General features: G+C 39.6%; 1 protein-coding gene and 1 long non-coding RNA gene across 2 annotated transcripts in view; one reads left to right on the top strand and one right to left on the bottom strand.

Moving 5' to 3' along the window:
* The window catches only part of LOC145456251 (uncharacterized), a 248,805-nt gene that overhangs the window by 176,873 nt on the left and 44,472 nt on the right, over positions 1–27,460 (bottom strand). The gene's annotated exons all lie outside the window — the stretch shown is intronic.
* On the top strand, positions 7,472–13,347 carry LOC145456246 (neuronal pentraxin-2-like). The gene is made up of 2 exons (XM_080334324.1): positions 7,472–7,546; positions 12,690–13,347. Exons 1-2 carry the CDS (start codon positions 7,528–7,530, stop codon positions 13,298–13,300), a joined length of 630 nt encoding a protein of 209 aa, XP_080190450.1. The 5' UTR covers positions 7,472–7,527; the 3' UTR covers positions 13,301–13,347.

Below are 27,460 nucleotides of genomic sequence, written 5' to 3'. Positions count from 1 at the left end.
AGTTTCAAAAAGAGACTTATTGCATGTAGTCGTAGCAGGGTTGTAATGACTCGAGTCATGACTCGACTCGTGTCACGATTTTCTGAGGACTTGACTTGACTCGACTCGAGTCATTTTCACAAAATTCGGAAATGACTTGACTCTACTCGAGTCAATCTGTATATTAACTCGACTTGGACTCGAGTCATTGCGCATGACTCAAACCAAGTCATATGACTCGAGACTTAAACGGTCGAGACCAACATTTCATTGCAATTTCGAAGTATAGTAAAGTGACCACACTATTGGGAATTCGTCTATTGGTACTTGTATTCGAAAATGCGACCAGAAACTGCTAAAAGTGAGGAAAATTAGTAGGCTATATTATGAATGAGAACCATTCCATATCACCAAACACAGTTATAAAAAGTGGGTTAACAAGGTTTTAACTGGAAACTGAGCGGTCAACACAATGACTTGAACTCGGACTTGACTCGAGTCAAAACTATAAAATTGAGATTGACTAGTGACTTTGTTACAACCCAGAGTCGTAGGAGCATGCTTCTGAACAGAGATGGTCAAAAACGTAGTTGTTGCCAGCACTCAAGTAGAAGTAATTGTTGTGTCATCAATGGAGTAGAAGTAGTAGTAACGTCATGTATTTCCACTCTGGTACAAGCAGTGATTTACAAGTCTTGTCCAAACTAATTTATGTGAAAGTATAATTTCTGAAAAGTACTCAAGTATGTACTTTAGATGTTTCCAGGGTTGTAGCCAAGTCACAAGTCAATCTCATTCGCATTTTCAAGTAACGCTACCGATAGACGAAATACCAATAGTGTGGTTACACTAGTGTGTTATCGGTCTTGGCCCTCTGAGTCTCGATTCATATGACTTGGTCCGAGTCATTACATAGATTGACTCGAGTCATCAGAAAATCGCAACTCGACTCATTGCAATTACAGTCCTGGGTGTTTCCACAAGTTGATTTGATTGGCTGACGCATACTCCGTATCGCTAGTTCAGAAGCTCTCCACACTCAAGTAGACGCAGTAGTCATAGTATCGTCATAAATTTTCACTCAAGTACAAATAGAAGTAGCGATTTACAAGACATATTACAATTAATGCAAGTGGAAATATATAGTGAAGTTCTGATACATATTTCATGTGCTATGAAGAGTGTATCTACATACAATTTGCTGACATTGTTTTATGTGCTTCAGGCAAAACAAGGACTAAGGAGAAACCTGTTGTTGCAACCAAAGTTAATCGCCAAAGACGAATACGCGCTTGCGCTCTTAACATGATGCGGTACAGCCGATGCATCTTTTTACGTCTTGCAATGGTAGTTTCTACTTATGATTGCTTATGTCTGTTTTTAATTTTCTTAGCGGTTGTCCTTTGTCAAATTCCTTTGACACGTTTCTTTCAAATTTCTCGTATGCACCTCAATTGGAATGTTTGTCATGTTAGTTAGTTAGAACTAGCTGATATTTCCAAAATTCATGTGACACATTTATTTCATATATTTGTAATTTTGTGATCGAATTTTCACTTAATCCTCAACTTTGTTAAATTAAATAATTAGAGTTCTTTAATTAATGTTTTACTTGAAATTTGCAATTGTCGTTTTCCAGTAACCCAATATAAACAGTTTCTGAGCTTATGTGATGTTGGATTTCATGTAGTTGGAGCAGGTATCGAAGTGGAGGAGGTAATCATATAGATCATTAAGTATTCCACAGGGAGTCCTGAGATGTTAATCCGGAGGACTTGAACAGGGGCGAATAACACGTCCACAGTACGTGGACTGGCGTCCATAGGGAGTGGCGTTACGTCCACAGGGAGTGGCGTCACGTCCACAGTACGTCAGGCGCGTCCATAGGGAGTGGCATGACGTCCACAGGGAGTGGCGTCACGTTCACAGTACGTCAGACGCGTCCATAGGGAGCCACGTGACGTCCAGGCTAGGTCGGCCGCGTCCATGAGGAGTCGCTTCATGTCCACAGCACGTCATTGCGGACGTACTCAGAGGGCAGACAGGACGTCCCTAGTTGTCGACAAACTCACTCGAGGGAGGTGACGGCCGTAAGTTACCGGACGTCCTGCCGGCAATTCCACCGGAAGTCAACTGGACATTGAGTGTTTGCTGGGATATAAAACAGCTTACCAATGTCTCAATTGATATGAAAATCGTCATTTTCAACAAAACATACAGGTATTAGGTATATAGAAATTATCTAGCAGAGTTATCGTAACTGATTCACTTTTTGAACAATCTAGGCTAAGACTATCGTTTATTGTAGAGTTGAACAGGAAGATACCCTTTTCACCCAGTTGATATCATAAAGGTTTGTGATGTAAAAGTTTGTGATGTAAATTCAATCATACTAATCAAAATTATGCTATGTTGATTTATAAATCAACTCGTAGGTTCTCCAAACAAGATTTTGTTGTTGAATCAGCAATGTAATAAATTGTAACATGCAAATTGGCATTGCAAACTTGGTAAAACCAACCGACATTTCCTTGGCGGTCTAAAAATCAATAATTTGCTTCTAACTTTTTTTCTGTAAATTTTTAAGACGAAGTTCTATGGAAGTGAGATGGAAACATGTTGATTCCGCAGCTTTTGAGCCCAAAACTAGCTTTCTAGCATAAGTGGGTATCACGATATTGCAAAATTAGCTATTTTCGGCTCGTACGGTAAAATTGTACGGCCACTAGAGGGTGCAGCAACCTGAAATTATGATAGAAGTAATTCATTCGAAATTTGGGACCAAATACCAAAGGCACTTTTTGAAATTCAAATTTTTCTTTTTTTCACTCCACACTAATATATATGCAATAAGGGAGTTGAAAGACCGCTGTACATGGTTTTCGTTAAGACTGCAGAGTATATTGGTAAGTTAGTCGCCATTGCATCATTCTCTTGCAAAATGCTTTATCATTATTCTATAGAGCAAAGTTTTGTAACAAAGCAAGTAAAATTTCTGAGATTGGCAAGGTGCACGCTCGTTTAGTGTAGACTTTGTTATGCTGCCAGCGCCATGCATAGATTGGCCCGAAGTTGAAATGCAAAGAAGTTCAACCAAACATATTATAATTACGTGATTAATTCTAATATATCAACATGGTTCACAGTGCAGAACCTACCACGGTTTATTTGTGAACGTGAACCTCTAAATTTCAGTGGTTCACACACAAAACGCGTACGTGAACCTCACTAACGTTCACACCATCCCTATTAAATTGCTAACCTTACTTCACTTAACTTTTGCTTCAGTGGCGCTGTACAGTATACGGTATGTGAATGACTCTACTCCGATCAAGATGTTTACCGTCCACATGAATATAGTATTGTAGTACTATTTCTGCTGTAGTAACCAAAAAGCCTAACATTTGATGGATTAGTTCTGAGGTGGAATCGGACCGTATGACGGTGAGTACTGCCTGATTTCTGTCGATAACCTGTACAAATTATATAACGTTACTTAGTCGGGTGGTTCACTTGGCATTAAAATTAGACTCAAATTCTAACCCAAACGAATTATCAGGGTCAAAGAAACTCTTTTGGTTTAGTTGGATAGTGGTTCGCAACCCGTGGTACCCGAATGACTATACGTTTTTCATGTTCGTTACCAAAGTTCCCTCTAATTTTTCACGAGTCTGCACAAACACACTAACTCACTGAGTGGTCCCTTGGACAAAAGTGCGTGGCACCAGGCGTGCGTGTGTCCATTCAAGCCACATGATTTATTGATAGAATCAAATTACAGATTTTACATTTCGTTTTATTACACGACACCAGATAATTACATTATAAGTAAAGTAGAGGAACCGCATGCGCTCTAAAGATGATGTAGTCCACCGTATTCGAACTTAAGCGAAAAGATTTCCAAATATGCACCATAACATACGTGCGACTCTGTGGTGTCGCAGAGGGTTAAGAAGAAATGAAGCGCGATGGTGATAAACCTCGACATCACCCATATTGCACGTGTGCTATGTATGGTACATATTTTGAAAATATTTTCGGTGCAGTTCGAATGAGGTGGCATTCTGAAAAAAATTACTGCTGCTTAAATGTGTCACTTTGTTGCATGCTGTTATTTCTTGACACCCCCGTCAGAATTGTCGGTATAGTGGAACGTTATTGGAATCGCCAAAACAGAGAGAAGCCCACAATTACAAGTTGGTGTTTCTACATACGCCGCATCAGTTTCCTCTGGTAGCGTTTACAATTGATGTGATAGTGAAGTTTGATGAATAGTTTCAGGCTTTCAGAGCAATTTAAGAGGGAATTTTCACTTTATCACCTGAAAATACATATGTGACACTGATATATTGTCAAATTATTAAAAATCTAAATTGTTGTTGGGGGCCGCACAAAATGCTTGGGCGGGTCGCATGCGGCCCGCGGGCCGCGTGTTTGAGGCCTCTGGCCTAAACCATAGATTTCTAACATACGGATTGATGCACAGCAAATGACACACGGTTTAAACGCCGATAGGCCTACTGCTGAGCCCGGTAAAAGCATTATAATTGGTTTTACCATGACTGGTAATCCGAGCGTCCAAATTTGATATGTCTGGTCTTAATCGAAAGCAAGTGTTGCACTGATTCGGAAAATATAAATTTAAATATGGACAAGGCAATGAAACGAACCCAAAATAGTCATCAATATATGAAGATTGGCATTGCTCCGAACAATCAATCGACGCCATTGGTCATTGTTATGGTCATTGTGTTGCCGCGCTCCCATTGTTCAGAACGATCGACCTTCGGTGGGTATTTGGAGTAGTTTTATTGCCCTGGCGAGATTTCAATTCGTATTTTTGGAATCTGTGCTGCACTAGCTTTCGATAAAGACCGGACATATCAAATTATTCAGACGCTTGGGTCGCAAGCTATAGGACTACTAATTATGCTGCTTTTAGCCGGCTGAGCAGTACGCATCTCGGCGTATTCAACCGTCAGTCACGTGTTGTATATCTATCCGTAGATTAGTTAGCGATACCTATATCGATAGCTACTGTTCGTTCAACTGGAAAGTTAGGGCACATTGCATCGAAACAGCAGTGACGTAACGTTAGCAGTCTGTACTCACAACTTCCCTGCGATCCTAATTAATAACTTCAGACTCCAAGCCAAGCAAGAGTATCTTATAAATACAAATTTTATTTTATGTCGTAAATCGATTTTTTAATATTTTGTAGGGCCGCAAGAAGGCTAGCTGGGGGCCGCATGCGGCCCTCGGGGACGTTGTTGGGAATCCCTGGTATATATTATCACATGCAGATCCCTCCCGGCAAGGTTTGATAGCATCATCATGGGTGATACTGAACTGCCCGACCAATCTCTAAACGAGTTTTGCTGAGCCAATGTTTAGTTACGTCAAATATGCTTCAGTTCGAGTTTTCCTCCGTGCCAAGTTACCTTCGACGAGGTTTACTGGATACTGCACTCTCTCACTTTGCTACTATATGTAGGCCTATACTACTGTTTGATTATTGTATAATTTAATCTCTTCGGGTGACCCTTGCCATGGATTTCCACGTCGATATATATATGGGATGTGTCATTCCCTGTTATATTTACTTGTCATCATTGATTTATTTTGATTTTATTTTATTTCTCTTGTTTATTTCATTTATTTAATCTTTCGAATTCTAACTCAACAAGTTTGTTGTTGAGAGTCAGCCTATGGACTCAAATAGAATATACCGGCAGAGTGGTATGTATTTGCTGGAATTGTAAGACTTTGTGCCAAATTAATCTCTCAATATAACCTGATAGTACCAAGTAGCTCTGTGACCCACTTCAAAGTTAGTGTAAATTTTTCAGCGTCTGATCAATATTAGTTTTATTTTCAAGTGAAGACCAACTGTAAGTTACTAATCTTACTCTATTGGCTTGAATATTCTCGTGTTGTTTGGCACTTGTTTGTAAGTTTGCTTCGGTGGCGCAGTCAAGTATCGGCTCGTGACCGATTCAATTCCAACCAGTATATTGACCGTCGGCATGAAAAGGCTGGTGCTGGGACCCACAATTATTTTGGCTTAAGGACCACATGCGGTTTAAGAATTATTAAGCGGGCCACTTGAGTATTGTTGAATTTTTTTTTGTCATTATCTTGCTTTTTTCGGAATATAAAGGAACGACTATAGGGAACAAATATGACACATTGTTGACGAAGACATCGAAATGAATGCCGTCGTTATGTGCGTCCATCCCATCGCAACGAGCAGTCATATGTATCAGTGTTTACATTGCTGACTTTAAAAGCGCAGTGCGTTTCAGCTGACGGCATAACATCGTCAGAAGATCAGTGGATCATTGGATTGTCGTTGTTTTTATAGGACATGATTTGATAGGCGGTGTTATCTCAATGGTTTAGTTCGCCATATTTAATATAGTTATTTACCGCTTGTATGGATGTGTTAGCAGAATGAACTAGATGACATCCGAGAAGATTCGTGGCCCTGTTAATAAGATCTCCTGATTCGATGGTTATTGGAAGTACAAGCATTTAATAAATACCGCCATATTTTCACAGCGAATACTTTCACAGTCCGGTATAAAGTATGACACGTTTTGTATCTTATTACACGGTTGGCTATTTGAAGAATCCAAAAATTCTGTGAGGTTGCACGGTTGATCCAGAATACCTAATTTGTAACCGAAATGGAATCGACCGGCCTTTGACGTGGCGGGATAGCGTAGTGAAATAATCCGCAGCTGCAACACCAATGGGTTGCTGGCTCGAGTCCGACCGAGGTAGACTCTAGAATTCCTACCCAAGTGTTGGCGGTTTATCTAGGCTCCTCCTCGCCATAGCATCAGTGTAAGCGGTGTCTTATAAAATGCCTAGTGAGCCTAGTGGGCCGTGCTACTAGTCGGTACCTACGAGATAACATGAATAATATTTACCTGGAGTACATGACCAATGACCATAGTAGGCTAGTCGACAAATACCATGAATACCATAAACAGCAACAACAACAACAACCGGCCTTCGACATTCTATAGAAACAAACAGTTATAGGAACATAGGTTTGCGTTCAAGAATTAAATATATTGTTAGCGATGTCCGATAATAGCTGGTTACCAACTTTTCGACCAGATTAACATTGGTCGAAGATTCCGTGCGCAGTCCGATGTTAGGTATCCACGCAGCTGCATTGTGAAAGTGCGTTTAAAATGCGTACTCGTGTTAAAACGTATCGAAAGATTATGAAAATAAATACATTTTGATTTATTCGGTAATGCATTATATTATATTTCGACATAGTCATTACTATCGCACTATATTCGTATCGATTAAGCATCGGTGACTCTTCGCGATCACATGAAGCATGAATTCCTGCATTATCTTAGCGTTTTGCATGTGCATAACCCACATTGCAATCGCTATGGCAACGGATGATCGGGTAGTGGTGAGTATTGGTTGAGATTGATTAGCATATCAAGGTACCGATTAAATATTTCTCAGTTATCTTTATTACAGACACTAGAAGAATATCCTAGGAACAAGCAAACGACGATGGCCAAACCGTTGACAAGTGCGTGAGAAAATATAGCAGTATAACCCCGAGCATACAGCATATTTTGTGAAGCAACACTTTACCTTTCATAAGCTAAAGATTGCTGGAAACACTACAATTCATGCGTACAGCGTATAGAAACTAGCATGAACAGTGAACACTGACATAATGTCGTCACGGTGCGGGATAACGACAATTCCCAAACAAATCACTTCTTCCATTCCTTCCACACCACGGAGTGTATTATCAGAGGTTCTCAAAGTAGTCAAGAAAGCTACTCAAGTAGAAGTAGAAGTAGCTACGGAAAAATCTACCCAAGTACAAGTAGAAGTACTTCTTCCATAAGTCACCTAAAACTACTTGAAGTAGAAGTAGAATTGACTGACTTTAAATCTACTCAAGTAAGTAAGTAGCTTTGAAAACAGTCTTAATTCGTTCGCATGGACTGTCAAAAGCTGCAAATTGAGCTATATGCGGAAGATGCAGAGAGCTTGATTCGTATTGATGCATCCCGGGAAGTATCAATTTTCGACAGAATAGGCATTCTTTCGCATCATGGGATGCAAATTATAAAATGGTTATGAAAATGCGATACTAACCCTTTGTTCCCTAGAAGACCCCGTTTTAGAGAATATCATGACATGGCGCCCTATCCCATATTATAAGGCCCCAAGTTTAGGCGAAGAGCAATACGGAGAAGTTGTTTCGGATTATACGGTTTCAACACTTTGCGCGATTAGCAAACGTTAATGACAAATACTGTGGATCGTAAAAGTTATGTTTAGTGTAGCTTTATTTTCGGAAAATAGAAGCATTACTACGATTGTTTTTTTGCTTTAACGTGTATGTTCTGCAGACAAAAGAACTGAAAGTAATTAGAACTCAAAGTATGATACTCGGAATTGAAAGTGAAATACAAATACCACTTCTAAAAAGCGGAAAATATATTTCATATCTTTTGTCCATAAAGCTTCAAAGGTGATCTGCTAAAACAGGTGAAACCTTAAAAAAAAGTCGGATTTTCCAGATTAGCAGGACACGTCATGAGCTGCCAGATTACGAAAGTATAGGTGATTGCTAGATTGCGAAACGGTAGTTTCAAACGTTATGGGGTGTCATATTTACTGGGATGAAATATTTGATATAGGCGACAATGCGGTGTGAGCGGAACCAAGCAATCCGGTGCCTACTCACTGATACTTTCGTGAAAACATATTAGTCACTCCATAACTACTGTGCGCGAAGCGCAACCAAATTTCTGGGCTTTATTTGACTTTTTTGAATATTTAGTGTTGGTACTTCGTGAAAACAGCCCCGACATTCCTCAGGCCATCTTTCGTATTGTGGGATTAAACTACTTCTACTTGACAAACTGAAAATAGCGAAAAGTAAGTAAGTAGATCACAAAATATTACAAAGTAGAAGTAGAAGTAGAGAAAATCAGATCTACTTGAGTAAGTACCAGTAGTAGAGGAAAACTACTTGAGTACTTCCAAAAAGTAGAAGTACTTCGTTACTGACCACCTCTGTGTATTATACATTGCCAGACTGGAGTTTTCATTGATCTGAGTACACTCGGTGAACTTATGTATGTATGTACCTATGAATTGTACACAACCAATATACCGGCTAGCCGTTAGCCGATACGTCGGTTCAAAACCAGTCGCCATATAAATGTCGGCCTCGGACAACTCCGTTCGACAGCAATCGGGCAATTCAATGCAGTCACCTCTAATGCAATGTTTTTTATGTAAGAGGGTCTTCATTATACGATCGGGTCGATTTCTGAGCACCATGGGAATTGACTTTTTATGGAAAATGAAATCAGATCTGCGATAGTTAATTACACTGGTCAACAAAATGAATTTTTTTTTTCAGGCAGAACATCTGAGAGCCGTTTCTGGGGTTTTTGAGGTTGCTGATTACGAATATCACATTAGTTTTGTCAGATTGGCTCTCTGTCAGAAGATATTTATACCCCTAAAAAGCCCAAAATTACTGTATTTACCCTTAAATATTTCACTTGGTAGGAAGAAAATCGTAGTTTTTTCTCATTTTATACTGCGCCTAAATGGCTAATTGACTATGAAGAACCCTCATGTCATTCTCAGTCATTCTGTCAATATTAACATGGCATGATGCTAAATATTTGTTTGTCTAAAAAACAATTTGTCAAGCCTACAAATTGCACTGTTGCACAACGGAAATTCATATTCTCCTGTATTAATTGATCATTCTACCAAAATTAAAGAGGAGTATAAAACTATAAAATTTGTCCTTGAAAGGCTTGACTACAATACTCATATGTGTCTCATTTCTTTTGACTGGTAAATGGATAATTTTCCACTGATTTAACAAAGTGGGTATACCTAGTAACCCTATCAAACAAGAAGCTTAAATCTGGTATCTGGTATATTCTAATACCGATGAAAGATTCCAATTTCACATTAGGAAGGAGTTCACAGCATGTAATAACTCCTAAGATGTAGTAAATAAAACTTTTTAGATGATCACAAAGCACCCAATTACAAACAGTTGGTCCGAAAATTCGTATCCGCATATCGAACACTTGAGCACAAACATGAGCATAAAAGCTCACTTCCTGTTCAGTCATCTTGATATATTTCCTTATCATCTTGTTGATTAGCAAGGGAGGAGGCTCTACCAAGACATCAGAACAACAATCGAAAGATACCAGGGCAGATGAGATGAACCATTGCACATATTATGTCAGACCATTTCCGGAACCTTTCGAGAAACTGCACTAAATAGCTTACAGGCGAAAATCGTACGAAAACAATTTCGATTCAAAATATATTAGGAATATTGCATTCCAACTGATTATATCAAATTTATAATAGGTGGTTGACGAAAAACTGATGGAATTAATGCCACGTTATTTGAGTATCTAGGTCAGGGGCGGGCAACATCTCTAGTCGGCGGGCCGGATATAGGAAAATTAAGAACTTGGCGGGCCGGATTGCTGAATCGATACATTATTCGCCCATTTACCCACATATACAAGGAATAAATCGTATTTAATGAAGGTATTTTAACGACAGCAATGTAACTTCCAAGCCATTTCTCGCCAATAATGACGAGGATAATGTGGATTTGACAACAGCATTTTCGTACAGGCACCACCATGTCTGCTTCTCTCTGATCAATCAACACACGGTGCAATTTTTAATTAAGATTTCAAGGCGTTCGATAAGCCCGGCACCCCAAATTTACCAAGATATCAATTCATTTGGGTTTAGTAGGTGAATAGATAGCGTGGTTGTTCAATAGGGCTGTTCAAAAATGACCTTTTTTCCTGAATCTTGCTGGCTGCGTGATTAAATCGTTAGGTTGCCTTAAAAATCGACGCACACCAAATTTGAATTCATTCCAACCAATATTCGCGGATTTCGTACAGTTTGAAAATTTTGAATTTGCCCAAAAATGCAAAATAAATTTTTTCAAATTTTTCTGCCAACTCCATGAAATTGTTGCGCTGTCTTCAAAAACGATGCAAAACAAATTTGACTCGATTCCAAGCCGTAGAAGTGGAGTTATTTTAGTTTTTCTTTGATAATTTCATGGGGTTGAAAGGAAAATTTAAAAAAAAAAATTTTTTGCATTTTTGGGTAAATTCAAAATTTTCAGACTGTACGAAATCCGCGAATTGGAATGAATTCAAATTTGGTGTGCGTCGTTTTTTAAGGCAACCTAACGAATTAATCACGTATCCAGCAAGATTCAGGAAAAAAGGTTATTTTTGTACAGCCCTATTGTTCAACTATGTGGCCTACTTTATCTTGATATTGAATTCATGCAGCCCGCGGCCTCCACGAAATTTGAGAGTGGCCCCCTGCCCGTTTTGAGTTGGTGACCCCGGGTATAAGCGGTGTCTTACAGAAGCCTAGAAGTGTGCCGTGCTACAAGTCGACGGTTACGGAATCAAAAATAAGAAATATCGGCCTGGTGTAAATGACCATTGTAGTCGACTAACACCATGATCACCACAAATGACATTTGGGTTGAATACATCGTAAATGCCGATATTGCAATAAGTCTTCTCGCTTCAACAAATTTACGCGTAAGCTCCACACTTGCTCGCTGCGCATACATGTGTATAAGGACATACAGTCACTAAAATTTGACATATGTAAGTAAGTAGGGGGGGGGATCTCGGAAGACTGGGGCCGCGGGAAACACTATCATGTAAGACGGAAAACTGTCCGCGGGCCGGACAAAATCCCTTCGCGGGCCGTATGTTGCCCGCCCCTGATCGAGGTAAATACTTATATACATGATTGGAGTTTATTTATGTACATGATATCCGTGAAAGTCTGTATTTATGATAAATCTATTACCCCTAAATATAGTGCTGTTGCTGTATTTTGATTTAAAATGGTCTTCTGTGTGTAAAAATAACAAGTAGATTGAATTTCTAAACTTTATAGTACGACTAAGCCTATTTTCTATCTTGTCAATACCGCGAAAATGGGAGATTTTGGTCAAAATAGCCCCATGGGTTATCTCCACAACAAGAGCCAATTTGAAAAAACTAAGGTCATATTCGGAATCAGTGCCCTTCAGAACCCCCAAAACCACTCTTACTTTGTATGCCTAAAAATATGTGTTGACCAGTGTTATAGTTGGAGTGTCAGTTGCTGTGTTGCTGTGCCACTTTGGAAATAGACAATTAGGTCCTATATAGACTTCCCGTGTGACCTGTAGCCAGCAGATAGAATATCATCGTCAATCCCATGATTCATACATGCATTATTATTATTAGACGAAGACACAACAGTGGTGCTTATAGCCACGACAACGTCAGGATTTCAACAGTTCAATGCATTTTAATTGACGTCCTCTTTTTTCACTCTCTCTTCCACGAATCAGTCTTTCATGTGGCCTTCACCCGATCTTTGCTGCCCACTTTTAGCTCGGTTCGATATCTGAGTGTGAGGCATTGCAATCGCGGCGAGGTCGTCGATGAGAATCCCAGATAAACCACTGAGACGTAGAAATTGGACTTATCCGAGGCTCGAACCGGCAATCATTAGTGTCGAGTCGGTGTTGCTTAGCACTCTGGCCACTCGATGGCATACATACATTTATATATATTTTATATTGCTCACGGTTCTAACGTTCTGTATATTTATTGTCCTAGATTGCCCGCAATCGACATATCATTTTCCAAGTGGCGATCAAACTCGCAGTTATCTGAGGGTCAAAACTCCAGTGCCAGATCTCAAACAATTTACCTCGTGTCTCTGGATGAAAAGATACTCGAAAAATATCGACCCGTGGATATCGTACAGTGACGGTCGAATCCATAATGCTATCATGGTGTTCACGCAAGGAGATGAATTGATTTTATGGATAAATGACAAAAGCATCCATATTCCATTTCCTTTCCCTACTAGCACTGACTACCATGTGTGTATCGCATCGGCTTCATCGACTACTGGAAAGCATTACGTATTTGTTAATGGAGAACTGCATCAACTGATAAATCACGCACCTGGAATCGTAAAAGGCGGTGGAGTATTTATCATCGGACAGGATCAGGATGATATCGGAGGAGGCTTCCAAGCGACACAATCACTGCAAGGAAGAGTCTCCAATCTTGCAATATGGGATAGACTTCTCGACCTCAGTGAAATAGTGCAAATGTATCAAAACAGGTGTATATGTCCTCCTGCAAGCATCCTGTCCTCTGAAATTAATAATGTCAATATTAATGGAGGAGTGTCAACTCAAATGACTAGAGAGTGCTAAGTAGCAATAATCTCCAAATCAGCTCACGAATACCGCAATTTTGTGTATACCGTATATCCCTATTAATTTTATTCGTTTAATATTAATTGATGATATGAATGGTGTTACAAGACTTTAATATAACATGCAGTAATATATATTCCCTGCAATAACACTTCTTCTTAAAGCTCGATTGACTCCTGGCAGGAAGTAGTGTAAAAATTAATGTTAACGAAACAGCTATACAGTAATTCAAAGATAGTGGTAGCAGTGCTTTTGAACCTTTTTGAGCTCCATTCGCACTTTTTTGATAAAATAAATTTCATTCGCACAAACTAATCGAAAATTGTTATACAAAAAGAAGCAAAAGATACTTGTCAACATTTTGTTCAGATGTGTTACAAACTGGCTCTACTATGTAGCTTAAGCTATCAAGTGTGTATCAAGGTAACTTTTTTTGCTCGTTTCGATTTCAACTATTTCACTAAAACCCTTCTCGGCCAAACAAGTTGTTGGGTTTTGTACAAGAACGTCTATTAGTGCTTGGATGGCCAGGTCTTAAAATCTGTTCAGCACTCCTACCCCAAATACAGAGTATTTTTGCGAGTGAAGAAATCGTTTTTGAGAAAGTTTTATCAAGAACAAGCAGCTTTTTAGGCTACCACCGAAGTTTTTGTGGCATCTCGCGACCTGAGCCTCACCCATGAGAATGAAATCCTTTTTTGATACTACAGTTGAATGCTACGATTTTACGGTTATGTATGACATACAGATCGCGCAAACCACAATTCTCTAGGGATGGTGTGAACGTGAGGTCCACGTTCGCGTTCTGTGTGTGAACCTCAGAAATTTAGAGGTTCACGTTCACAAACGAACCTTGGTAGGTTCTGCACTGTGAACCTTTTTCCTATATTACAATTTTCACTTCATTATAACATCTTTGGTTGAACTTTATTGCATTGCAACTGCGGACCACTACATGCATGGCGCTGACAGCATAAAAAGTCAAGACTAAACGAGCATGCACCTTGACAATCTCAATCTGCTCGATATCAACGTGTAGCAATACTCGGACGCCATATATATTGTCCGGTCTGGTCTAGCCCGTTAAGGCGTACGCTGATATTCCTGTGCAAGTCCTCATCGAAATTGTTGGCAAAGCGACGGAAGATCTTGATTTTATGGGATTCTTATATATCAATCAAGTGCACCAGTTGATACATTTCGCGACGTTTAAAACGTCATATGTACTTCAGCATTGTGGCATTATGTGGCCTCCGCCCGAGTCGTCGCTAGCTATCGTGTACATCAGAGGTGGGCAATTATTTTTCTCCGCGGGTCAAATGAGAAGCAGAAAATATGTTGGCGGGCCGAGTCAGAAATTTAAGCTGTATTTTATAGCGCATTGGTTTTATTTCTAAATTGCGAAATTGAAAATAAATTGAAATTTATTATCGAGACGACCGATTTCGAATCGTAGGGCGAGGCCGTTCACAATTCCATTTGTGTGCCTTGGAATCAACTTTTATCAAAATACACCAACCAAAACTCTGTCAACAAAAGGAGTTCGTGTACCACCTAAAAATAGTACATTGAACGCTCTCTCATTCGAAATTTCATGCTGGTGACGTCATATTCTGTGATACAATTATTGATATACAATGTTCTTTTCAATTCTCTACTAGTTGCTGACGATTACCCCTGACCAGTGTCAGCCGAAAATATTCGGGTTCATTTCAATATGAATAACTATTTAATTTCTAAATTGAAAGCAGTGAATTACACTAAATGGTGTTCAGTGGATGTGTTGATGTTAGAGAATGAGAAATTGACGGTTAATCACCAAAATAAATATTTATTTGCCGTCATATTTTGAAACAATGTTAAACATGATACCTTTTGAACTCTCTTTAAACCCCCATCCGCGTTTTTTATCAATAAAATAAATGTGTCAGCCCATCGTCAACACCCCCCTCCCTAACGTTGCTCTTGGCCCGCCCTATAGAGTTATAAACCAAACTTCTGGGGGCGTCGCCTTCCAGACCAGACCCATCGGGATGCACGTTTTTGACACTACTTCTGAGCGAGATTTCTTGTATACACTGATTGGCAACACTGTCTGCCCTAATCGCGCGAAGCGCGGGATATTTCCATTATTCATGATTCAATTGATATATTAATTGCATATATATTGCTATATTTTTTAACCTCTCTCAGCCCACGTACTCAGTTTTACCCCTGGAGCTGAGTGAGGTGCTGACTTGAAGATATTCGGGAGGGCCCGTTGGTATAATTACTTCGATACATTTTGTTATTTCGTGACCTCCCGTCTACTACGTGAAAAGATATTGAAATCGCCAAATCGTACTAAACTAAAAGACGCACACGATTTCCAATTGGTTTTTCTTCACTGGCCTGGCCAATAATGCCTATGGACGGACAATTGGACATAGTGGTTTTCGGTCAACATAAGGGCATTTTTTTTTCGGCCAAGAGTTTCTCACTGTCGAATTTTTTTCCCCTTGACTAAGTCAATTTGATGAGCAGTTGCAATTGCAGTGACTTCTCGGAATCACGTGTTGGCCTAACTTCATATATCTTGGTGCGTCGTGACGCGGTAATGGCTGACGCCAAAATGCATAATTCTATAAACCATTGATATCTAAATCGCGCGTAGCGAGAGAAAAATTTGAAACAAGTTGCACAAGTTTTCAAAAAAATGCTCTATAATGTCTTGGTAGCTGGTTTCCGAGAAGTGTGCAGCTTGCCGAAATGCTGGCCTTGTTGTTGAGTCAAGCTTGCAGTTATTCCGAAATTCGCCGTCCTTTGACCGAGTGTAAGTCTTCGTGTCTTTGTCATCGAACCGACTTAAATTATACTCATTAAACAAGCCGACGTGTTCGGCACCAACGACTAAAAAGACGGGTTTACACCTCTCCAGTAAACAAATATTTAGTCCCCCGAACCTTCTTTGAATTTCAACTTTCTTTTTTTGTCCTCCGTTATGGGTGGTGATATACTCACAGAAATCAGCGGCACTGATTGACTTGTTTTGCGGGTTAGGGATTTGGAAACGCATCACGTAACAATTTGGAACAAAGACCGTAAAATGTGACAATGACAACAAAGAAGGTTTGGTGACTGCTTGTGAATTTAATTGTAACGGCATAGATTGCTACATTGACTTTTTTTAGTCTGGATTAGGCATGTGATGTACGAATAGGTTGCAAGTCATCGCGGCATGTTAATGTGCACAGGCTTGAAGCTAAACGAATTTCCGGTTGAGTTTATACATCCTATGGTTTTAATCTACGCAGCAACATTAAAAAGTAGGTTTTATATTTTCAATTTCAAGCAACCGTTCGCGGGCCACACAGAATAGCTCCGCGGGCCGCACTTTGCCCAGGCTTGGTGTACATTAATATAGGCCAGTTCTTTTCAACCTTTTTGAGCTCCATTCGCACTTTTTTTTGTTGAAAAATAATTTCATTCGCACCAGTCAGCCGAAATTTAGTTCACGAAAAGAAAATGATGAAAATTATCACCTTTTTTAAATTTTAGTCAACCGACTACGAAGTGGTAAAAATTTACCACTTTTTCAGGATTTTCCACCGGTATTCTGTGTTTGAAAATTTTGAAATAGTGTCCTCCTTTCCCGATTCCAAAATATGGTAACAATAATGTTAGACGATTGGGGTACGGTGGGCGTTAAAATCAGGAATGCATTAATTGCTATACAAACCCACACAATCCGAGTAATTGATGACTGTTGTTAATGGATAAGCTTAGGCTTCATTCACTTCTTATCTATGCAGTACACAAATCAACATATCTTTCAATAACAACGTTCGGCATCCTTGTGTTGTCAAAGCCAACACTTTCACCTTCTTGAAGAATTTTTACTCACATAAGATTCATGATTAACACACAGTTATATCGGTAGCCAACTGCGGGATGGCTCTTAGGTCAATCGTACAATATTTGAAAACTGACCGAAATAATGCCAAATTATCTTTACTATCCCACATCAGAGTTGGATCAATTGTAATTTGTAATTGAGCTGAATGTAATTGTAATGTAATTGTAATTGAATAGTTTTTATTTTGTGTAATTGTAATTGTAATTGTAATTTGACAAAAATTTTGCTCAATTACAATTTCAATTACATTAAATTGCGATTGAGACCTGACAAGCACAACATAAAATAATTGACTTATAATGCATTCTCTTTAAATGTCGACAAGGAATTTGGTGGATCAATTCGCGGAAGCCCTTGACTGCGCCCCTGCGGGCGATTTTTTTTATTTTTACCGCTATGCTGGCCTCGGCTGCCATTGTATACAATTTTTAGATTACTAACCAACGGATGGATTCGCAACACGTGAATCACGATTGAATACGCCGAGAACCGAACTGCTGAGCCGGCTAAAAGCAGCAGAATTGATAGTCCCATTGCTGGCGATCCAAGCGTCGAAATTTGATATGTATGGTCCTAATCGAAAGCTACTGTCTCACTGATTCCGCAATAAAAGTATATTTCCAGACAATGGTACCATCTCAAAATAGTCGTGAAAGTCTGGGAATCGGCATTGTTCTGAACAGTCGCTGGGCGTAATTGGTCATTGTTGTGGTCATGCTCACTTTTCAGAACAGTCGGCCTTAAACGGCTATTTTGGAGCAGTTACATTGCTCTGACGAGATTTTAATTTGTATTTTCGGAATTAGTGCATCAATAGCTTGCGATAAAGACCAGATGCATCAAATTTGGACGCTTGGATCGGCAGCTCTAGGACTACAAAGTTTGTTTCTTTTAGTCGGCTCTGCAGTACGTTTGTCGATGCATTCATCCGTGACTCACATCTTGCGCATCTATCCGTGGGTTGGCTATCTACAATACGATTTCATATCACGATGCTGCATCGTTACTTCGTCTGGCTAACTAACCAGACCACTGGATATTATATAACGTCTTATCTGACAAAGCACGGTTTTGTTTTTACTCCTCATCCTAATTCCTACGTCCCTCGATAAAAATAATATTATTTCTTTAATTATATACTATATACGCAAATCCAACACGTGCATATATTATAATACTTTTTTCAACGACATACTGCACCCTATCCTTAATCCTAACCCATAGGAAATTAGGTAATTAACTTTTTACATTTCCAATTACGTGAGCCATAATTATCGAGCATACAAAACACGCTTATATTACGTCACAATGAAATCTTACATAGCACAATCTTACACTACACAATCTGAATTAGACTTGAATTGTTGTTAAATACGACGCTACGGTTGTCAAGGAGCACGGTTGAATTTATGATTATTCAATTACATGTTCAACAGCAGCAATTGTAATTGTAATTGTAATGTAATTGAAGCATGCAAGGAGTAATTGTAATTATAATTGTAATTTGATATTCTTAGCACGGAGTAATTGTAATTGTAATGTAATTGAAACATGCATGAAAGTAATTGTAATTGTAATTGTAATTGAACTGAAATAATGTAATTGATCCAACTCTGTCCCACATATCCTTATACATACAGAGTAATACGGTTCAACAGTCTAATCAAGCTTAAATTAGGCTCCATAAGGAATATCGTAAGAAATACGGCTTGGTGGATTTGATTTTGTTCTGCAGAGGGTGCTCACTGCTCATCTGCTCAAGCTAAACCGGTAGAGTTCGGAGTATTACAAAGTTTGTAGTACAAAGGCGGTACGAACACGAAATAGGCAAACTTTTCCTATGGATCAGCAAGCTTAGTGGAATCACCAATATGTTATATATAGGCCTATGCCTTTACGATCTAGAATTGGCCTGAAATCATCAGTCCAAGAACAGGAAAGCGTGTCTAAGCCTAAATTGTGGAGTTCGCATTACAAACATGACATTGCACTGGTCAGTAGATAAACTGCCCAGTGCCCAGTGACTTAATAATTCGATGTGATGCAAGATAAATATTCATTGAACGTAAGACACTAATGTGCTTACACTAATTTTATTGATAAGGAAAGAGGGTTAGAGTGGTTATCTCTGATATATGTCAAATATGCAGATGCTGCAAGCAATATTATCATATTGTTAATTTATTAACTAGAAGTGTTTTAGTCGACTCTCATGAGAACGGACGTCAGTTATACGGGAAACCAATTTCGAAATCCACGATATATGTTGGTATTGTTACGAAGCGTTAATACGTCCAAACAACTACAGATGTACTATTAAACAATCAGGTGGTTGATAGTCAGATTGACAGAATATATAGTCCAAGAAGACCGCGTATTCATTGAAGCCACTCAGGAATAAGTAGAAGGTTGACGGTTGTCAAAACCCACAAGCTAGCAGTGGAAGTGGGAGTTCCGAAAGAACTGTGTCAATCTAATGTTGCCGATAAATACTTCCTCCCGGCAGAACAGAGACAGACAGATATTTGTTTAGAACTATGGATAATCGTTCAGCATATCCGGGTCTGGACAACTGCGCGATCACGTGTTGCGTTTACAGCACATAGCTTTTTTATCAAGCGATTTACCAGCTGTGTACATTTCATAAACGAGACGCAGCCAACACTAGAGCGGAATCATTACTTCGTTGCATACGTCGAATTAGAGATAGCAGTGAAATCGGACCTGACGGTGTTCCATAGCTAAACCATCAATATGAGCTACAATTCTGTACCAACTATACCAATCAAATACACAATCAAAAACATGACATAGGTCACTGCCATTGAATAGGTTTACAGGAGCTTTCAGAGTCACATATGTAAATGAATAATCAGATCAGATCAAAATCCATGCTATGGTATCGTTACCATATTTTGGAAATCCGAAATAAGGACACTTTTTCAAAATTTTAAAACTTGCAAAACCGGTGGAAAATCCTGAAAAAATGGTAAATTTTTCCCGGTTGACTAAAAAAAGGTCAACTTTCTCGCTCAATTCCCGAAAAATACAGTTTTTCTTTCACATTGTCAGGTGGTTTACTAAAAGAAAAAATAAGGTCACCCGAAATAGCCGCCGGAGCGTTTCTACAATGCTGACTTATTATGTCTCAGTCGAATTTGGCCCTATATCTAACCAAAATTCTCAAAAAATAGGACAAAATCTCAAAAAGAGGACGTTTGGGCGTCCTCCGAGGACACTTTCAAAACAGTCAAAGAAGAGGACAAGATGAGGACGTATGGTAACCCTATGCTATGGGGGGGGGGGGGGGAGTTTGGTTGCCTGTGAATAAGACATAGATGTGGTTAAGCTGTAAGTTCGCCTTCGTTACTTCATGCTAATGCAGGCCGTCTTCTAGTTCTGTTCGGTCTTCTTCTTATTGTCTGGTTTCAACTTACAACACTTTATCTTTTCCGTCAATCGTTCGTAATCCGAGACCTCCCTAATCAGGATAGGAGGTTATGTCTTAGTTCTTTAATCGTCTCAAATGAGCATTTTTGCATTGATTTTCGAAATAGCATCAGTTGTTCATTTCCTATATCCCATAGCTTACGCAGTACAGCTACAGCTAGTTTTTGATGTTGCCACATATATTTGGTCTGGGACAGTTGAAGCAAACAGACTTTTTGCATATGATCTGAAGGCATAGTATTTATCCATGATCGTGGGTCCGAGATTAGGAATGATTGGCGCCAAAGATAAAGAATTGTTAGTTAAACTCGGGCAACAAGAAAAAATACTGAACTGCTGCAGGTGCACCGCAGGAGTAAGTGGCCCGGAGAACTCTTCTATATCTGCACAAACGGCTGATTCTCCCCATATTAGTGATTTTGAAGTTGCTCAATATTATCCGATCATCCATCTACATTTACTACTCTGAAAGCCACTGTAAACCAAATAAACGACAAAGGGCTATGCCAGGCTTTTGATCGTCGATTGCTTGAGATGGCTTCTTCGTTCACTCTGATGGTGTCGTGGTAAAACACCATTGGACGATCCTTCCAGTTTCAGAATGCCATATAGGCAATGTTCCCTTTAAGCTGCCCACGTGCGCAATTGCGCAGTGCTGACATAGTCTCTGCGCACAGAAAATCTAAGCTGTGCACAAAAATCCGAAGTGATGACCTTATTTTTGGTCGTTATGCACTTTTGTCCAAGGGACTTCACAGTGAGTTGGAGGGAACATTGCATAGGTATCCGCATTTAATGAGTGCTCGAGAAGTCGTGAATGTTGGTCAAGTACTTAAAGATCCAGGAGAATGTATGATGAAATTAAAAACCGACCACGCTATGCACAAATAGTACATACCAGACGACAGAAAACAGCAAGCCTGTCTCTTACAAGCCGAGGAAGATCTCCTGAAAAGATTTCAAAATTTCCAAAAATCTACCCATTGATCTACCTGACTGGTATTGGATTTTTGTGAAATTAATTCATTTCTTTGGTATGTTGTTTTGCTTCGTTACCCATGTTCCCGTTATGTTCTTACCATGGAAAACTGAATGGGATATAGAACGGTTACTGCGTGTCCTGTCAATCAGATACGGTTGAATGATAAGTCATCGCAGCCAGAATGTTTCGCTTGTTTGCTGTGATGCTCCGGCTAACATAAACAAAACACACACATCGGGTTGATTAAGTGTTATTATTATCGTAGCTTGTCTAGATTACTTTTTCATGTAGTAGACAGTTGTGATTAACTTGAACATCGACTGCAGTGTTTGTAGTGCTGTATTATTATTATTATTACATATTATTGTCCATGAACCTCTCTTCAACGACTTTGATGAAAGCATGGACACCATATCTGTTCCAAATATTATTCAGCAACCAGTGGATCTTGAACCATTGCTGCGCTCATTGGAGTTCAAAGACCCACCAGAACTCTCTGAAAACGGTATTGAACTAGCTACGGGATGGATTATAAGTTAGGCTTACCATATTTTGGAAATCAAAAAATAGGACACTTTTTCAGAAATTTTCAACTTGCAAAACCGGAGTAAAATTCACAAAAACCGGTTAATTTTTCGAACTTTGTGATCGGTTGACTAAAAAAAAAAAAGAAGCGCTCAAAATAACGTTTTTTACCCCACATTGCCAGGTGGATGACTGAAAAAAAAAAAAAAAAAAAAAGGTCATCTTTTCGCTCAGAGCTAAAATCACCGTTTTTCACTCCGAAACACCCGCCGGAGCTTCACTTCTGTGCTAATATGCGGCATACCACTCGCAATTTGCTCTAAATCTGCCTAAATTTTCAAAAAAGAGGACAAAATCTCAAAAAAGAGGACAAAAGGGCGTCCTCCGAGGACGCTTTCAAAAAAGCCAAAAAACAGGACAAATCCTCTTAAAAGAGGACGTATGGTAAGCCTATTATAAGTGTAAATTCCACTAGAAATCCAGATGATATTGCGATGAGTTACAGTAAGGTTTGCGGTGATCCAATATTATTTACAAAATCAAACGACAGGCTTTTCTCTGCCAAATTTTTACTTGAGGTCATGGAAAGAATAATTGATAATGGAATGAAGCCACCTCAGCCGGAGTCATTGGTCTCTGCCAGTATTTCTGAAAGGGAGAGCGATATTTTAGAATGCATGGCTGGTTTTACTTTGAGAAAGGCAATTCGAAAATTCAGTGACCAGTTAGACAGATCTTTGCTTGAATATCTTATATAACCAGGGTTGCCATACCGTCCTTATTTCTAAGATTTGTCCTTATTTTGGAGGGCCACGTCTTAGAAAACTCAACTGTCCTTGTTTCTAAGAAATGTCCTTATTTTCGACTTGCGTCCTTATTTTGTCTTATTTTCAACAACTACAGAACTTCGATAATTTCCCTCTGGTATATGCAGGCCGTGTTATTTTTGGCATTTCAGGAGCCAGATGCCAAATCTGCCAAAAATAAAAATTTGAAAATGCCAAAAATAAGCAATTTCTGGCATATGCCAAAAATAACACGGCCTGCCAAATAGTGTATCTCGTTCATGGTGTTTTGTTAACAGGACCGCGTTACAAGCGAGAAGAGCGCTTGTGAAAGGCAGGTTTCTTAATCTTGGTCCAGCCCACCCATTAGGGGTGAAAGCATGGTTTAACGCAGAGCGAATGTTTGTAGTTGTATAATTGTATATCTGACTCCAAGATGTATTATTGACTCCAAGAAGGTTGCGTTTTACAATTCGCTGCGTGTTTCTTCTTTCGTTCGACGAACCGGCGTAACCGCGCCGTACGGCCTTGTTGGCTGACGTACCACGAAGCCTGTCTATTGGACACGTATTCGATGGATCACACTGACGAATATATTTGTTTCCGTCTCCACGACTTGTAACTTTATTGAATCACGTACGACAAAGTAACGGACTTCCGAATCAGCGAAACATCAAGAATTGAATGACTGAATGAATGTCTACGTGGTATTACATGCGTATATAAATATATCATACGAGAGATTGAATGCACCAAATATCGTACGATTTCATATTTCGTTATCTACATTCACACGACAAACTATACGACTCACAAAGGTATTATCAGGTTTCAGTTCAGGGAATTAAGTAAGGTTTACCAACTCCTTATTGAATATTATTAAAATGGCGTTATACCAATATACTCCGTTAAAAGTTCCCCCTTCCCACCAAAATAACTTGGTGTAAAACAAAAACGAGTATATTGGTCAAAATCTCAAACCTAGGGTCATACAACATATGGACTGGGGCTAATCATAGGGACTGGAGACAGGAAACGATTTTATATGCAGGGGCAAAAGTAAACTAATGAAACGAAATACCATCCAAGCGTGACATTACAGATCACTTCGCATGCACTAACAACAAATTAATGAAAATGTATAATAAAGATCAACAACTAAAGTAACTACAATACAATTCATAGACAGAAAAAGTCTATGTGCACTGACGAATGCTATCACCGTGTATGCAAGGCCAACATTATAATTCATCCAGCAATCCTGCCTCAAAACCCACAGAACCTGCTATTCACTGTCATTCACTTACTTCTTCTACTTTCTCATCATTACTGTTAACCCGTCCAGCGGGAACAGCAATCATTCCTACCAAATCCGTGTTGCTCGTACGTCTACGTAACAACAGAGGGCTGATGACAATCCAACAATCATTCTAAAGTGACCATTTCAAATATGACGCACTACTCCGTGAAGCATAAGCGGGCATACACGAGCCTAACATTCTGAAGTCCGCACATATTACTACAACGCATACTTAAGCAACGAGCTTCAGTGACCCCACCTTACATTCTACGACGGGAGTCACAACATGATGCAGCAATCCTGCATTTACATAACACATCACTGTACAAAGCGCAATTTAACCGCGTCTATCTTACTTTACGCGATTCAACAATCGATGAAGCAGCAATCCTGCATTTATGCAACATATTAATGCACAAGGCACAATTTTCATCACGCATATCTTTATTCTACGCGATTTAATGCAACAAGTAATCATTCAAATGTCTTGGTCTAACAATTCGTCTCCCTCATGACGTATATCTTGGACTTGACTCGTTGAGAGTTCTGCCTTCATTACATGTTAGGGTCTCAGATTTGGATTCATGCCCATTATTATCGCGATCGATATCAAAAGGTAAGCATTCAGATGTACGCTCTCGAGACGCGTCACTGACACTACCCGGACAGTCGCTACCGCTGTCATCACAACTAGACGAAATTACATGTACGTCACCCGGATTTCCCGCGGAGTTTAGTACAACTCTGTCCGCATCAACGGGCGGAAACTGCCGAACGAAATTGTGGAACACGTCGTTATCTACATCAAATGGCGGAAAAAGTAACATCGGTCTGTTTATGCAGACTACTGACATACAAATCAACAACATTAGGCAATCAAAAAAAAACACAAACATCACTTAATACCTCAAAACAATACATACACGATATTACAGTAACATTAAAGGATACATTACATTGGTGGGCATTTAGAAAACCGATAATATCACTCGCACAACAACTAATTAGCAAGATACTGCTATGGGTAGAAAAAAAATCGAATATTCACCTGCAATCATTTTATTCTAAATTGATATGAAACTTCCTAATTCATATCACGTAGCATTTAACATTGGTATATACCAACAGAACGAGAGTGTGCCCTATTTATTGTATTACATGCAAAGCAATGTTTGCAACTATCATGCACTACCGCGGTGCATATTTTCTCAATGATATAGTCAACATAAGGGTATCGTCGTATGGCAGAGGCCTAATATCTCTTCATAAGGCTTGCAATATATCATCATTTATCACACATAAATAACAAGCTATTCAGCTATTGGATGCATCATGGCATCGAATAAATAGGGTAGCCTTCTTGCTACGGGTTTACCCGCACACATCTCTTATCAAAACATCATGCTATATAAGCACCTGCGTCCTACAGCTCTAGTAGCGGAGGATTTGACTCGCAGGAAATGCGACCCCTTACCTGGGTTTAGAAACCAATGATTGCAAGTTACTTTACAAAACTACACTTTGTCAATATCCCAATAACAGTAACCAACTAACGTCGTAGTGTAAGAGAATAAAATCGATCTACCTTATTGTTCTAATCCGTGTGATGCATGCTTGGAGCACCACTGTCCGCACATCTGCTAAACTTCTGCGATTTCCGAGCATTTTCTGACACTGCATACGTCTTCTTCATTGTTGTCTTTGTTACGGCATATTGATCGTCGAAAGCACAACCCCTCTGCATTTCTTCCTGGCAATAACGTCTCTTCGTTTTCTCTGAATGGTCTTTCTCGCCGTTTTGCAAGGCGAATCTTTATATTTATCGTCTTCGTTGTCCGTTGCTGTATTGCTATTTCTCGCCGTCGTGCAGGGCGAATCGTTATATTGATTGTCGTCGGTCGGCCGGTCGTCGTGCTTAATTAAAAGTCGAGGGTCACCATTTAACGCAGAGCGAACGTTTGTCTTCGTGGCCCGTGGCTGCTCGGTCGGTCGTGATTAAAAGTCGAGGGTCACCATTTAACGCAGAGCGAATGTTTGTCTTCGTGGCCCGTGGCTGCTCGGTCGGTCGTGATTAAAAGTCGAGGGTCGCCATTTAACGCAGAGCGAATGTTTGTAGTTGTCTTCGGTCGGCCGGTCCGTCTTGATTACTTAAATGTCGGGGTCACCATTTAACGCAGAGCGAATGTTTGTAGTTGTATAATTGTATATCTGACTCCAAGATGTATTATTGACTCCAAGAAGGTTGCGTTTTACAATTCGCTGCGTGTTTCTTCTTTCGTTCGACGAACCGGCGTAACCGCGCCGTACGGCCTTGTTGGCTGACGTACCACGAAGCCTGTCTATTGGACACGTATTCGATGGATCACACTGACGAATATATTTGTTTCCGTCTCCACGACTTGTAACTTTATTGAATCACGTACGACAAAGTAACGGACTTCCGAATCAGCGAAACATCAAGAATTGAATGACTGAATGAATGTCTACGTGGTATTACATGCGTATATAAATATATCATACGAGAGATTGAATGCACCAAATATCGTACGATTTCATATTTCGTTATCTACATTCACACGACAAACTATACGACTCACAAAGGTATTATCAGGTTTCAGTTCAGGGAATTAAGTAAGGTTTACCAACTCCTTATTGAATATTATTAAAATGGCGTTATACCAATATACTCCGTTAAACATGGTGTCCTAAATGGTGTGGGCACAGCGAGATTGAACGGCTTACTGCATTTGGTTTACGTCATACTTTCCATTTGTCCAAAGGCAATTTTACGACCATTTTTGACCGGCTTTTCGAGCGCTAAATTTGATAAAACGGGTATCAATGAGAAGCTGCCGCAGTACTGATTATTAACATATAAATTATATTCTGCTCATGGAACTGGAACCCCAAAATCAACCAGGGATATCTAGAACTTCGGGATGGGACACGAAGCGCGTGACGTCATCGTCAGTGACCACAAGCTGGCCGACGCTTATACGCGATCAGCTGTCAGACGCGAAGGAAGTGCTTGTTCTTTGTATGATTTCCGCGATCGGTGTGTGCTTTTGTCGCTTTTGTTTACATGTGATCAGGTCTATTCATACACAGTCAGCCGTCTTAGGTGAAGGAGATGCCTGCAAGTTGTAGAATTTCTGCGATTTTGGTGTAGCTTTGTGAGTTGCATAGGTGCATGTACCATTTATACTACAGGTATAGGTTT

Source organism: Botryllus schlosseri, chromosome 14, assembly GCF_051294905.1.
Source record: "Botryllus schlosseri isolate E-star chromosome 14, Bs_hap1, whole genome shotgun sequence".
NCBI classification, from domain to species: Eukaryota; Metazoa; Chordata; class Ascidiacea; order Stolidobranchia; family Styelidae; genus Botryllus; species Botryllus schlosseri.
The sequence above is the reverse complement of the archived record's forward strand: the minus strand, read 5'-3'. Positions and strand labels throughout refer to the sequence as shown.